The 12,896-nt window shown below is 67.9% G+C and overlaps 2 protein-coding genes across 3 annotated transcripts; one reads left to right on the top strand and one right to left on the bottom strand.

Moving 5' to 3' along the window:
- Positions 1-4,393: 4,393 nt before the first annotated feature.
- Positions 4,394-6,351, top strand: FAU (FAU ubiquitin like and ribosomal protein S30 fusion). Of its 2 annotated transcripts, none has more exons than XM_074930249.1 (5): positions 4,394-4,466; positions 5,613-5,693; positions 5,789-5,933; positions 6,038-6,093; positions 6,216-6,351. In XM_074930249.1, exons 2-5 carry the CDS (start codon positions 5,619-5,621, stop codon positions 6,339-6,341), a joined length of 402 nt encoding a protein of 133 aa, XP_074786350.1. In that variant the 5' UTR covers positions 4,394-4,466; positions 5,613-5,618; the 3' UTR covers positions 6,342-6,351. The 2 variants fall into 2 exon arrangements, with proteins under 2 accessions (XP_074786350.1, XP_074786351.1); XM_074930250.1 differs by having other exon boundaries at positions 4,447-4,466; positions 5,578-5,693.
- An 810-nt stretch (positions 6,352-7,161) lies between these two features.
- WDR74 (WD repeat domain 74) lies at positions 7,162-12,763 on the bottom strand. Its single transcript, XM_074930208.1, is given in 14 exon segments — positions 7,162-7,435; positions 7,533-7,589; positions 9,445-9,464; positions 9,467-9,586; positions 9,671-9,726; positions 10,749-10,849; positions 10,967-11,068; positions 11,164-11,204; positions 11,207-11,310; positions 11,863-11,915; positions 12,152-12,215; positions 12,291-12,412; positions 12,493-12,599; positions 12,674-12,763. Coding segments are annotated over 14 exon segments (1,218 nt in total). The 5' UTR covers positions 12,726-12,763; the 3' UTR covers positions 7,162-7,216.
- Positions 12,764-12,896: the final 133 nt, after the last annotated feature.

Raw genomic sequence — 12,896 nt, forward strand, 5'->3', positions numbered from 1 at the left:
GCCCCCCCCCCCCCCGTGTACCCTCCTGGCACCCCAACTCCCCCCCCCAGCACCCATGGCCCCCCCCAACATCCCCTACAGCCCCCCCCCCCAGCACCCAAATATCCCCTCAGCCCCCCCCAAGCACCCAAAGCCCCCCCCAAAACCCCCCAGCACCCAGAGCCCCCCCAGCACCCCCTACAGCCCCCCCCAAAACCCCTAACACCCCCCCAGCACCCCCAGCCTCCCCCCCCAAACCCCCCCAGCACCCAAAGCCCAGCCCAACACCCCCCCCCAGCACCCACAGCCCCCCCCCAGCACCCTCAGCCCCCCCCCGGCCCCCCCCCGCACCGGCTCAGCCCGAAGATGGTCCCGTCGCGTCCCGCCAGCGCCAGGCGGCACCGCCCGTCCCCGGGGCCTCGGGGCGCCACGGAAAGCGGGGGGGGACGGCACCCACCCCTGGGGGGGGGGTCAGGGGGGGCACCCAACCCCCCCACGCCCTGGGGGGGCACCCAGAGGGCGGGGGGGGGCACCCGGGGGGCCCAGAGGGACTGGGGGGGGGGGGGAGTGGGTGCTCCTGGGGGAATTGGGGGGGGGGGGGGATTGGGGGGGCCCAAGGGTTGGGGGGGGCACCCACCTCTTGGGGGGGGTCGGGGGGGGCACCCAACTGCCGCAAGCCCTGGGGGGGGCACCCAGAGGGTGGGGGGGCACCCGGGGGGCTCAGAGGGACTGGGGGGGAAAGTGGGGGGGGTGAGACTGTCACAGGGGCATTGTGGGAGTTTTGGGGGGTCCAGGATTTGGGGGGGGGGGTCCCAGGGGGTTTGGGGGGGGGCCCGGGGGGGTTCCAAAGTTTTGGGGGGATTCTAGGGTTGGGGGGGGGGGCCGGGGGGCTTTGGGGGGGCCCGAGGGATTTTGGGGGGTGCCGGGGGTTTGGGGTGTCTCAAGAGTTGGATGGGTCCCGGGGGGGGGTCCATGGGTTTTGGGGGTGTCGGGGTGTCCGGGGGGTCCCAAGGGGTTTGGGGGTATCGAGGGGGTCCCGGAGGGTTTGGGGGTGTCCCGGGGGGGTATTTTGGGGGGGGGTATTTTGGGGGGGGTCCCCACCTTGCAGAGCACCGTGAAGGCCTCGGGGTCGAGCACCAGGACGTCGCCGTCCTCGGTCCCCAGGACGGGACAATCCGGGGTCCCCTCGGGGCCCCCCCGCGGCAGCGCCCCCAGACACGTCACCACCGTCTGGGGGGGGGCCCAGGGGGGGTCACCCGGGGTCAGGGGGATCACATGGGTCAAGGGGGGGGGTCACGGGGCAGGGGGGGGGTCACACCACCTGCCGGTGCAGCGCCGCCCTTGTGCAGCGCCACGAAGGGGCCCAGGTCGGGGGGGGGCAGCGCCAGCAGCCTGCGGGGGGGCACCCATAGCACCCACCAGCACCCTGACCCCCCCCGGCACCTACGGCACCCTCCGGCACCCACAGGGTCAGCCCGAGGCCGATAGACACCCACACCCCCCCCCCAGCACCCATGGGTTCCCCAAATGTCACAGGGGCCCCAAAGCGCCCCCCCCCCCAGCACCCCCATGGGTGCCCCCCATAGCACCCAGTGACCCCCCCCAGCACCCAACTCACCCCATAGCGCCCAGTGACCCCCCCAGCACCCAGTGACCCCCCCCAGCACCCATGGGTGCCCCCAGCACCCAAACTCACCGCAATGACCTCGCCGTCAGCCGCATGTCACCCTTGTCCCTGCGCGCCCCCCCCCCAGTCTGGTCAGGAGGGACCCAAATTTTTGGGGTGCCCCCCCAGAGCCCCCCAAATTTGGGGAGTCACCCCCAGGAGACCCAGGGTGCCCCCCCAGCCTCCCAAATTTTTGGGGTGCCCCCCCCATAGCCCCAAAAATTTGGGGTGTCACCCCCAGGAGACCCAAGGTACCCCCCCCAGCCCCAAATTTTCAGGGTGCCCCCCCATAGCCCCAAATTTTCGGGGTGCCCCCCCATAGCCCCAAAAATTTGGGGTGTCATCCCCAGGAGACCCAAGGTACCCCCCCCAGCCCCAAATTTTCAGGGTGCCCCCCCCATAGCCCCAAATTTTCGGGGTGCCCCCCCCAATAGCTCCAAAATTTGGGGGTGTCCCTCCCCAGGAGACCCAAGGTGCCCCCCCAGCCCCCCAAATTTTCGGGGTGCCCCCCCCATAGCTCCAAAATTTTGGGGTGTCACCCCAGGAGACCCAAGGTGCCCCCCCCAGCCCCAAATATTTGGGGTGCCCCCCCCATAGCCCCAAATTTTCGGGGTGCCCCCCCATAGCTCCAAAATTTGGGGTGTCCCTCCCCAGGAGACCCAAGGTGCCCCCCCAGCCCCCCAAATTTTCGGGGTGCCCCCCCCATAGCTCCAAAATTTTGGGGTGTCACCCCCAGGAGACCCAAGGTGCCCCCCCCCAGCCCCAAATATTTGGGGTGCCCCCCCATAGCCCCAAATTTTCGGGGTGCCCCCCCATAGCTCCAAAATTTTGGGGTGTCCCTCCCCAGGAAACCCAGGGTGCCCCCCCCCCAATTTTTTGGGGTGCCCCCCCCTCACCTCAAATCCTCCAGCATCTCCTTCAGCATCAGGGGGTCGATCTGATCCTATAAGTGACCCCCCCAAAAAATAAATTCAAAGGGGGGGGGTGTGGAATCAGGGTGACCCCAGCAACACCCAAAGGTGCTGAGGGACCCCTTTTTTTTTTTTTTTGGGGGGGGGGGCACCCCGATATTTCTCACCTGAGCAGCTTGGAGCCAGAGGTCCCGTTCGAGGGGGGGGGGCTTTGGGGGGGCAACGTGAATTTATAGAAAGGGCGAAGGTTTCTATAGACGTAGAGGGCGGGGCCGGCGGCCACCACTAAAGCGGGGGCCCCCCCGGGCCCCCCTAAATTGCTGCTGCTGCTGCTGCCCCCCCCCGGCCCCCCCCCTCCAAAAAGGGGAGGGGCCAAACGCTCCCACCCCCGCGGGGGCTTCGGGTAAGTTCAAGGTCGTGACGGCTCCGGCCCCCGGACCACGGCGAGACGGGGCCCCCCGGGTCTTGGGGGACCCCCACCACCAGCTGGGGAGGGAAAGGGGGGGAGTAATGGGGGACCCCCCCCAGCACCCACTGACCCCCCCGAGCATCCAGTGACCCCCCCCAGCACCCAGTGACCCCCCAGACCAACCAGTGACCCCCCGAGCACCCACTGACCCCCCCCCAGCACCCACTGACCCCCCCCAGCACCCACTGATCCCCAGACCAACCAGTGACCCCCCCGAGCACCCAGTGACCCCCCCCACAGCACCCAGTGACCCCCCCCACAGCACCCAGTGACCCCCCAGAGCACCCAGTGCCCCCCCCAGCACCCAGTGACCCCCCCCCGAGCACCCAGTGACCCCCCCCAGAGCACCCAGTGCCCCCACAGCACCCACTGACCCCCCAGCACCCACTGACCCCCCCAAAGCACCCAGTGCCCCCCCCAGCACCCAGTGCCCCCCCCATTCACCTTATGGTCCCCATCTCCATGCAGATCCGCCAGCGCTGGGAGAAATTTGAAGTGGGGGGGGGCTGTTCAGGGGCGACCCAAGCATGCGGGAGCCCCCCCACGGGACCCCCCCCCACCCATGGGACACCCCCCCCCCCCCTCAGAGCACCCCGAAAACGTGTGTCCCCCCCCCCGCTCACCCATGCAGGCGGGGAAGGAGCGCAGCCCGGCCAAGGGGTCGTCGTGGGCCTCCAGCCAGAGCGAAGCGCTGCGGGGGGGGCCCGGGGGGGGGCCCAGACGTCTTGAGGGGACCCCCAAGAATCCGGGGACCCCCCCTGACCCCCCCCAAACCGCCCCCCAGCCCCCCAAAACCGCCCCAGATCTCCCCCTCCCCCCCACCTCTGCTCAGACGCCGCCATCTCGTTGCCACGGCGACGGGGGGGGGGGGAATTGAGCGCACGGAAGTGACGCAAAGACGCGCTTCTCCCCGCCCACTCCTCCCCGTCGCTCCAACGCAGGCACCGCCTATTGGCCCTTATAGCCACGCCACGCCGTCACTCTAAGGCAGACCACGCCCACAGGCCATGTATAACCGCTCCGCCCCGCCGTCACTTTAATAGCGCAGGCCCCGCCCCGTCGCCCTTTATAGCCACGCCCCCTCTGTCACTCTAACGCAGGCTACGCCCACTGTTAGAGTCACGCCCCACACCGTCACTTTAGTACCACAGGCCCCGCCTACCGATCTTTTCATACCGCGCCCCCGCCGTCAATCTAAGGCAGACCGCGCTCATTGGCCCTTTATAGCCACGCCCCGTCCTGACGTTGCCACGGCGACCCCTCCGGCTCCGCCCACCCCTCCCGGCTGCCAGCACTCGCCGCCATCTTGGTAACTCCCTAGCGGCGGCATCAACACGCACGCACCGCACGTACGCGTGACGTCAGCGCGCCTCCACGGCCCGGCGCATGCGCAGAGTCGCTCTCTCCGCGGCGCGCTGCCGATCGCTGAGGAGACGCTGAGGTGGAGGCGCGGGCCGGGGGGGGGGCCTGAGGGGATTGGCGGGGTTTTGGGGTGCCCTGAGGGGATAGGGGGGATCTGGGGGTTATTGGGAGGTTTGGGGGGGATCTGAGGGGGTTTGTGGGGGGCCCTGAGGCGATATGCGAGGCCTGGGGGGGTGTGGGGGGCCTGAGGGAATTTGGAGGGATATTGGGGGGCCCTGAGGGGATGGGGGGGCCCCTGAGGGATCTGAGGGGGGTATGGAGGGCTATTGGGGGCCCTGAGGGGGTTTGGGGGATTCTGGAGAGATATTGGGGGGCCCTGAGGGGACTGGGGGGTACGGAGGGTTATTGGGGGCCCTGAGGGGGTTTGGAGGATTCTGGAGGGATATTGGGGGGCCCTGAGGAGGTTTGGGGGATTCTAGAGGGATATTGGGGGGCCCTGAGGGGACTGGGGGGGTACGGGAGGGTTATTGGGGGCCCTGAGGGCTTTGGAGGATTCTGGAGGGATATTGGGGGGCCCTGAGGGATTGGGGGGGTACAGAGGGTTATTGGGGGTTTGGGGGGGCCCTGGAGTGTTACTGGGGGGCTTGGGGAGGCCCTGAGGGGATTTGGGGGTGTGTGGAGGGTTTGAGGGGGGGCCCCTGAGGGTTTGCGGGGGGCTTTGAGGGGACTTTAGGTGGGGGGAGACGCACTGGGAGGCTTTTGGGGGGGGGGGTATGGAGGGGGTGGAGGGGTTGGGGGGCTTGAGGGTTTTAGGGGAGCAGGGGGGGTCCCTGAGGCCTTGGGGGAGCCTCGGGGGGGGGTGTGGGGTTATAGGGGGGTCCCCAAGGCCTTGTCGGGGGGGGGAAACCCTGAGGCTGAAGGTTAGAGGGGGGCAAGAGGGAGTTTGGCGGGGGGGGGGGAGGGGGGGGTGCCTGCCCAAACACCCCCTGGCCCCCCAACACCCCCCCAAAACAGTTGGGGGGGGGCTGGAGCCCCACATGTTCCACCCTGGGCCGCTTCACAAGCTGGGGGGCAGCAGTAACAACCCTCCCCTCCTTTTTTTTCTGGGGGTCCCCCCTTTTTTTGTTCTAAAACCTGCACCCCCTTTTTTTTTTTCTAAAAGCAGTGCCCCCCCTTTTTTCCCCTACAAGCGGGGACCCCTTTAACCCCCCCGTGCCCCCCCCAGCCCACCATGCAGCTCTTCATCCGCGCCCAGTCCCTCCTCACCCTCGAGGTCTCCGGCGCCGAGACCGTCGCCCAACTCAAGGTGAGCCCCAAGCCGGGGTACGACCCCCCCCCCTCCCCAATCACCCTATTTTGGGGGTTCCCTGACCCCCCCTCACCCCATTTCCCCCCCTCCAGGCGCGGGTGGCGGCGCTGGCGGGTGTCCCCCCCCAGGACCAAGTGCTGCTGTTGGCCGGGACCCCCCTGGACGATGACGCCGTGTTGGGGTGCAGCCCCCTCCCCGAATTCACCACCCTGGAGCTCTCCACCCGCCTCCTGGGGGGTACGTTTTGATGGGGGGGGCACTAATTAACATGTGCCTCGTTACCTTAACGAGCCAAACTTACGCAAGCCCCCCCCCCCCCCTCTAAAATTTCCCTCTTCCAGGGAAAGTCCACGGTTCCCTCGCCCGCGCCGGCAAAGTGAGGGGCCAAACCCCCAAGGTGAGGATTTAACCGTTTTCCCCCCGATTTAAGGGGCTCCTCACAGCTTTGGGGTGACTCTCAGGGTTTTGGGGACCCCCCCCGACCCCCTTTTTTTTTTTTATAATTAATTTTTTTTTCAGGTGGCCAAGCAGGAGAAGAAAAAGAAGAAGACGGGGCGGGCCAAGCGGCGCATGCAGTACAACCGCCGCTTCGTCAACGTCGTCCCCGGCTTCGGCAAGAAAAAAGGCCCCAACGCCAACTCCTGAGCCCTACGCCAACTCCTGAGCCCTCGGCCTCAGTAAACGGCACCGAAATTGGGGCCATTTCCCTGCTTTTGGGGCTTTCGGTTGATAATTTTTAGCGTTTTTTGGTTGAGGGGGGTTCAGGGAGGGATTTGAAGGGGTTTGGGGGGAAACGGGCCCTTGAGGCGGGTCCCTGAGGGGCTGGTGGGGCTGTTAATGAGCGCTGGGGGGAGAAAAGGGGGTAATTAGCGTTAATTAGGGGGGATTGGGGGTTAATTAGCGGGTTTTGGGGTTAATTAGGGGGGTTTTGGGGTCAGGGATTAGAGGCGGGGAGCCCAGCGCTGCCTGAGGGCGGTTCTGTAGGGCGGGGGGGCGGAAATAGCCGAGCGGTGGCGTAAAGAGCCGAGTGGCGGCGAGGGCGCGGATTGGTGGAGAGCGGGCGAGGGGCGGGGCGGAGGGACTCGGGGAAAAGGCGGGAGTGCCCGAGCGCTGCGGAAGTAGCCGAGGGGCGGGGCGAGCCGAGCAGCGACGGAAAGGGCCGAGTGGCGGCGAGGGCGGGGATTGGTGGAGAGCGAGTGAAGGGCGGGGCGGAGGGACTCGGGGAAAAGGCGACAGTGCCCGAGCGCTGCCGGAAATAGCCGAGGGGCGGTGATTGGCAGCTAGGGGAGGGGCCAGGCCCCCGGGGGCTAAGGGCTGGTTTAGGGGCCGAATTAAGGCTCAAGGGTCGGGTTTAAAGGTCAAGGGAGGGGTTAGGTCAAGGGTCAGGGGTCAAGGGTGGGGCTGTCGTGACCTCGCTCCCACCCAGGCCGTTTTTCTCTCAAAAACCAACATTTCTGCTCAACAGTATGAAAATCGCCGTTTTTACACCGTATAAATAAGGGGGGGGGGGTGTGGCTTTGTCACTCCCCTCCTCTGGGCTTAGCCCCGCCCAAACCCCTCCCCAGAGTCTTGGGGGTGCAGGGGGGTTTTTTCGGGGTGTCGCCCCCTCCGAGTCCCGAAATCTTCCGTTTTTTGCCCCGTTTTGGGGGCTGGGGGATGGTCTCCAGCGCGTCCCACAGCTCGTCCCCCCCCTCCTCCTCCTCCTTCACCTCGGCGGGGGGGGGCGGCGACTCCTCGGCCTGGGGAGGGGGGGGAGGCAAAAGGGTGGTAATGGCGGGGGGGGGGGCACCCCTTTATTCCTCACCCCCCCCCGAAAAAAAGTGGGCGGGGCCTCACCTCCCAGTCGCTCTGGGTGCTCAGCAGGAGACAGGTTAGGCGGGACTTGAGGTAAACCTGGAGGGAGGGGGGGGGGGGGTGTCAGTTTGGGGGGGCCTTAATGGTGTTTGGGGGGGTCTTAAGGGTTTGGGCAGGTGTTAAGGTCTTTGGGGGGGGTCTTAAGGGAGCTGGGGGGGTCTTAAGAGGGGCTTAAGGGGGATCTTAAGGGCTTAGGAGGGGCTGAAGGGGTTCAGGGGGATCTTAAGGGCTGTTGGGGGGGTCTGGGGGGACTTAAGGGGTTCAGGGGGATCTTAAGGGCTTTTGGGGGGCTTAGGAGGGGCTGAAGGGGGTCAGGGGGATCATAAGGGCTTGGGGGGGTCTTAGGAGGAGCTTAAGGAGGATCTTAAGGGCTGGGGGGGGTCTTAAGGGGGATCTTAAGGGCTTAGGAGGGGCTGAAGGGGGTCAGGGGGATCATAAGGGCTTGGGGGGTCTTAGGAGGAGCTTAAGGAGGATCTTAAGGGCTGGGGGGTCTTAAGGGGGATCTTAAGGGCTTAGGAGGGGCTGAAGGGGGTCAGGGGGATCTTAAGGGCTTTGGGGGGGTCTGGGGGGGCTTAAGGGCGATCTTAAGGGCTGGGGGGGGTCTTAAGAGGATCTTAAGGGCTTAGGAGGGGCTTAAGGGGGCCAGGGGATCATAAGGGCTTTGGGGGGGTATTAGGAGGAGCTTAAGGAGGGTCTTAAGGGCTTTGGAGGGTCTTAGGAGGGGCTTAAGGAGGATCTTAAGAGCTTAGGAGGGGCTTCAGGGGGATCTTAAGAGCGTTGTGGGGGTTAGGAGGAGCTTAAGGAGGATCTTAAGGGCTGGGGGGTCTTAAGGGGGATCTTAAGGGCTTAGGAGGGGCTTAAGGGGGCCAGAGGGATCTTAGATCTTAAGGGCTTTGGGGGGGCTTAGTGGGAGCTTAATAGAGTTAGGAGGAGTCTAAAAAAAATTCGGGGGGGCCTTGGGGGTGCCTTAATGGGTTTGGGGGGGTTAAGGAGATACGGAGGGGTTTGGGGGGGGGTCTTAAGAGCCTTGGGGGGTTTTAAGGAATTGGGGAGGGGGTTTGGGGGGGCCGTAAGGGGACGGTGAGGAGTTTGGGGGTGTCTGAAGGGATTCGGGGGGGTCCTTGGGAGCGCTTAAGGGGTTCGGGGGGTTTGGGCGGTGTTAAGGGTTTGAGGGGGGTCTGGGGGGGGGAGGTCCTCATGGTTTAGGGGTGCTCAGGGGGGCTTGGGGTGTCTGAGGAGTTTGGGGGGCTCTGGGGAGTTTTGGGGGTTCTTGGGGGGGGTTAAGAGGGTGTCTGGGGTTTGGGGGGGGCTGTGGGAGGTTCTTGGGGGGCGTTGGGGCTCTGGGGGGGCTCTGAGGGGTGTGAGGGGGAGGTTGGGGGATTTGGGGGGGTCTCTGGGGGAGTGGGGGGGGGTTTGGGGGGGGGGGGGGGTCCAGGGGGAGATTTGGGGGGTGTCTGGGTGGTGGTGGTGGGGGGTCTAGAGTGACTTGGGGGGGGTCTCTGTGGTTTGGGGGGGTCTCTGTGGGGTTTGGGGGGGGTCTCTGTGGGGTTTGGGGGGGTCTCTGCGGGGTTTGGGGGGGTCTCTGCGGGGTTTGGGGGGGTCTCTGCGGGGTTTGGGGGGGTCTCTGGGGTTTGGGGGGGTCTCTGCGGGGTTTGGGGGGGTCTCTGCGGGGTTTGGGGGGTCTCTGCGGGGTTTGGGGGGGTCTCTGGGGTTTGGGGGGGTCTCTGGGTTTGGGGTGGGTCTCTGCGGGGTTTGGGGGGGTCTCTGCGGGGTTTGGGGGGGGTCTCTGCGGGGTTTGGGGGGTCTCTGCGGGGTTTGGGGGGGTCTCTGCGGGGTTTGGGGGGGTCTCTGCGGGGTTGGGGGGGGTCTCTGGGGTTTGGGGGGTCGGTGTCACCTTGTGCCGGGGGGGCCGTGCTGCAGGTGGTGCAGGCGCAGGAAGCGGTCGAGGCCGCAGGACACGAGGAGGGGGCGGGTGGGGTGACACTGGAGCCCCCCACGCTGCCCATCCCCCCCCCGCAGGCACCGCAGGAGCCGCCCTGGGGAGAGGGGGGGGTGTGAGGGGGGGGACACCCCAAAAAAACCCAGTGGGGGGGTGTGGAGGGGGAAGGGGGGGGCCTCACCCTGGCGCAGGTCGATGACGCCCAAATCCCCCCGGGCGCTGCCGACCACCACGGAGCTGGGGGGGGGGCGATGGGGCGGAGTCAGCCTCAGACCCCGCCCCCAAACCCCCCCGGGACGCCCCCCCAGCCCCACAAATCTCTCCCAGTCCCAACCAGTTCACCCAGTAGCACACACACCCCCTCCAATCACTCCCAGTATTCCCAGGGTCACCCCCAGTGTGCTGTGTTGTCGGTTGTCCCCCCCCAGTTTTCCCAGCAGCCCCCAAACCCCTCCCCAGTCCTCCAGTTTGTCCAGCAGCCCCCCAAACCCCTCCCAGTCCCCCCAGTTTGCCCAGCAACCCCCAAACCCCTCCCAGTTTTCCCAGCAGCCCCCCAAACCCCTCCTAGTCCCCCCAGTTTGCCCAGCAGCCCCCCAAAACCCCTCCCAGTTCCCCCAGCAGCCCCCCAACCCCTCCCAGTCCTCCCAGTTTGTCCAGCAGCCCCCCAAACCCCTCCCAGTCCTCCCAGTTTGTCCAGCAGCCCCCCCAACCCCTCCCAGTCCCCCCCAGTTTCCCAGCAGCTCCCCCAAACCTCTCCCAGTTTTCCCAGCAGCCCCCCAAACCCCTCCCAGTTTGTCCAGCAGCCCCCCAAACCCCTCCCAGTCCCCCCCGTTTCCCAGCAGCCCCCCCAAACCCCTCCCAGTTTGTCCAGCAGCCCCCCAAATCCCTCCCAGTCCCCCCAGTTTGCCCAGCAACCCCCCAAACCCCTCCCAGTTTCCCAGCAGCCCCCCAAACCCCTCCCAGTCCTCCCAGTTTTCCCAGCAGCCCCCCAAACCTCTCCCAGTTTTCCCAGCAACCCCCCAAACCCCTCCCAGTCTTCCCAGCAGCCCCCCAAACCTCTCCCAGTTTTCCCAGCAGCCCCCCCAAACCCCTCCCAGTTTGTCCAGCAGCCCCCCAAACCCCTCCCAGTCCCCCCAGTTTGCCCAGCAACCCCCCAAACCCCTCCCAGTTTTCCCAGCAGCCCCCCAAACCTCTCCCAGTTTTCCCAGCAACCCCCCAAACCCCCTCCCAGTCTTCCCAGTTTGCCCAGTTCCACCGACGTGTTCCCGGGGGGCAGCGCCAGGGCGGTCAGCGGCGCCTCCCCAAACGTCGCCTCCAGCACCGGGCGCCGCCGGGGGGTCGCGGGGTCGTAAAGCCGCACCTGGAAACAACCCGGGGGGGGGGGGGTGTCACCAGGAGCCCCAACACCCCCAGGACCCCCCCCGGGCCCCCCAAACCCTCCCCGGGTCCCCCCAAAACCCCCCCCGGGCCCCCCCACCTGGGCGTGGGCCGTGCAGGTGACGACTTGCTGGGAGCCGGGCAGGAACTGGAGGTCCCGGTCCCAGACGGGGACGCGGAGGTCGAGCCAGTCGTTCCTCACCTTGGGGGGGGGGGGTGTGACAAAGTGGGGGGGTCAGGGGGTATTTAGGGGTTCGGGGGGGGGGCGCTGAGGGGGGGCGGGGGGCGCCCACTTACGTTTTTAGCGCGGAAAATGGGCTCCCGGGGGCGCTGGAGGTCCAGAGCTTGAGCGCGTTCTCCCGCCCGGCCGTGGCCAGGCGCTGCGGGAGGGAGGGGGCCGCGCGCATGCGGCACAGGGACCCCCCGCCGCCAGCGCCGGGGGGGCTGCGGGACAGCGGGTCAGCGCCGGGGGGGCCGGGAGCGGGGGGGCGCTGGGGGGGGGACTGGGGGCGAGGGGGGAGCTGGGGGGGGGGACTGGGAGCGAGGGGGGAGCTGGGGGGGGGGACTGGGAGCGAGGGGGGAGCTGGGGGGGGGGACTGGGAGCGAGGGGGGAGCTGGGGGGGGGGACTGGGAGCGAGGGGGGAGCTGGGGGGGGGGACTGGGAGCGAGGGGGGGACTGGGGAGGGCACTGGGAGCGAGGGAGCAACTGGGGGGGGACTGGGAGCGGGACTAGGAGCGAGGGGGGAGCTGGGGGGGGACCTGGGAGCGAGGGGGGGACTGGGGAGGGCACTGGGAGCGAGGGGGCAACTGGGGGGGGGACTGGGAGCGAGGGGGGAACTGGGGGGGGGACTGGGAGCGAGGGGGGGACTGGGGAGGGCACTGGGAGCGAGGGAGCAACTGGGGGGGGCACTGGGAGCGAGGGGGGAGCTGGGGGGGGCACTGGGAGCGAGGGGGGACTGGGAATGGGGACTGGGGAACTGGGAGTGAGGGAGACACTGGGAATGATGAGGGCAACTGGAAACGGGGACTGGGAAATAGGGGGGCTGGAACTGGGAATAGGGGGAGAAACTGGGAACGGCGAAAGGGGGACATGGGGATGGGGGGGGAACTGGGAATGGGGGGGGAACTGGGAATGGGGGGGGAACTGGGAATGGGGGGGGAACTGGAAGATGGGAAGGAGCCGCAGGAACGGGGGGGGGGCAATGGGGGGGGTGACCGGGCCCGGGGGCAGAACCGGCACCGAGGGGGGGGACGGACAGACCCCCCCCCCCGCCCCCCCACTCACCGCTTCGGTCTCTCCCTCCCGCCAGACGCGGACGAGCCCCGACTCCACGCAGGTGATGATGGAGCTGAGGGGGGGGGACACACATTTGGGGGGGGCCCCGAGGGTTTTGGGGACCCCCCCACGCCCCCCCCCCCCGTACCTGCCGCTCACCGCCAGGCCGCAGAACGCTCCCTCCCCCGCGGGGCCGAGCCGCGTCTCCGTGAATTTCCCCTTGTCGGTGCTGAAGCGCCGCACGGCGCCATCGCGGCAGCCCAGGAGCACCTGGGGGGGGGTCACGGAGCTCAGCGACACCCCGGAACCCCCCCGCGCCCCCCCCCGCGCCCCCCCGGAGCCGCTCTCACCTCGCTCTCGGCCGCGTCCCCCCAGCACAGGGCACAGGCCGCGGCCCCGCGGCTCGGCCCCGCGCCCGGCGCGTAGTTGGTGGCGCGTTTCTTCCGCAGGTTCACGCCTGGGGGGGGGGAAATAAATAAACGGGGGGCGCCAGCGGTGCCCCCCCCGCACCCATGGGCGCCCCCCCCGCACCTTTAAACACGCCGGTCTCGGCGCCCACCCACACGTGAGTGCCCGCCGCCATTTTGTGTGCTCGGGCACAGGCACTTCCGGGTGGGCCGGAAGGGCGGCGTCACGTGTTTCCGGTGGAAGCCGGCGCGGCTCAATAGAACCGTCCCGGCGGCCCCTGCGCGAGCGGGGGGCGGCTCGTTAGCATAACCCCGCCCACGGAGCGCCGCCTCACCGCCCAAGGGCT

This window comes from Athene noctua, chromosome 32, assembly GCF_965140245.1.
Source record: "Athene noctua chromosome 32, bAthNoc1.hap1.1, whole genome shotgun sequence".
Taxonomy (NCBI): domain Eukaryota; kingdom Metazoa; phylum Chordata; class Aves; order Strigiformes; family Strigidae; genus Athene; species Athene noctua.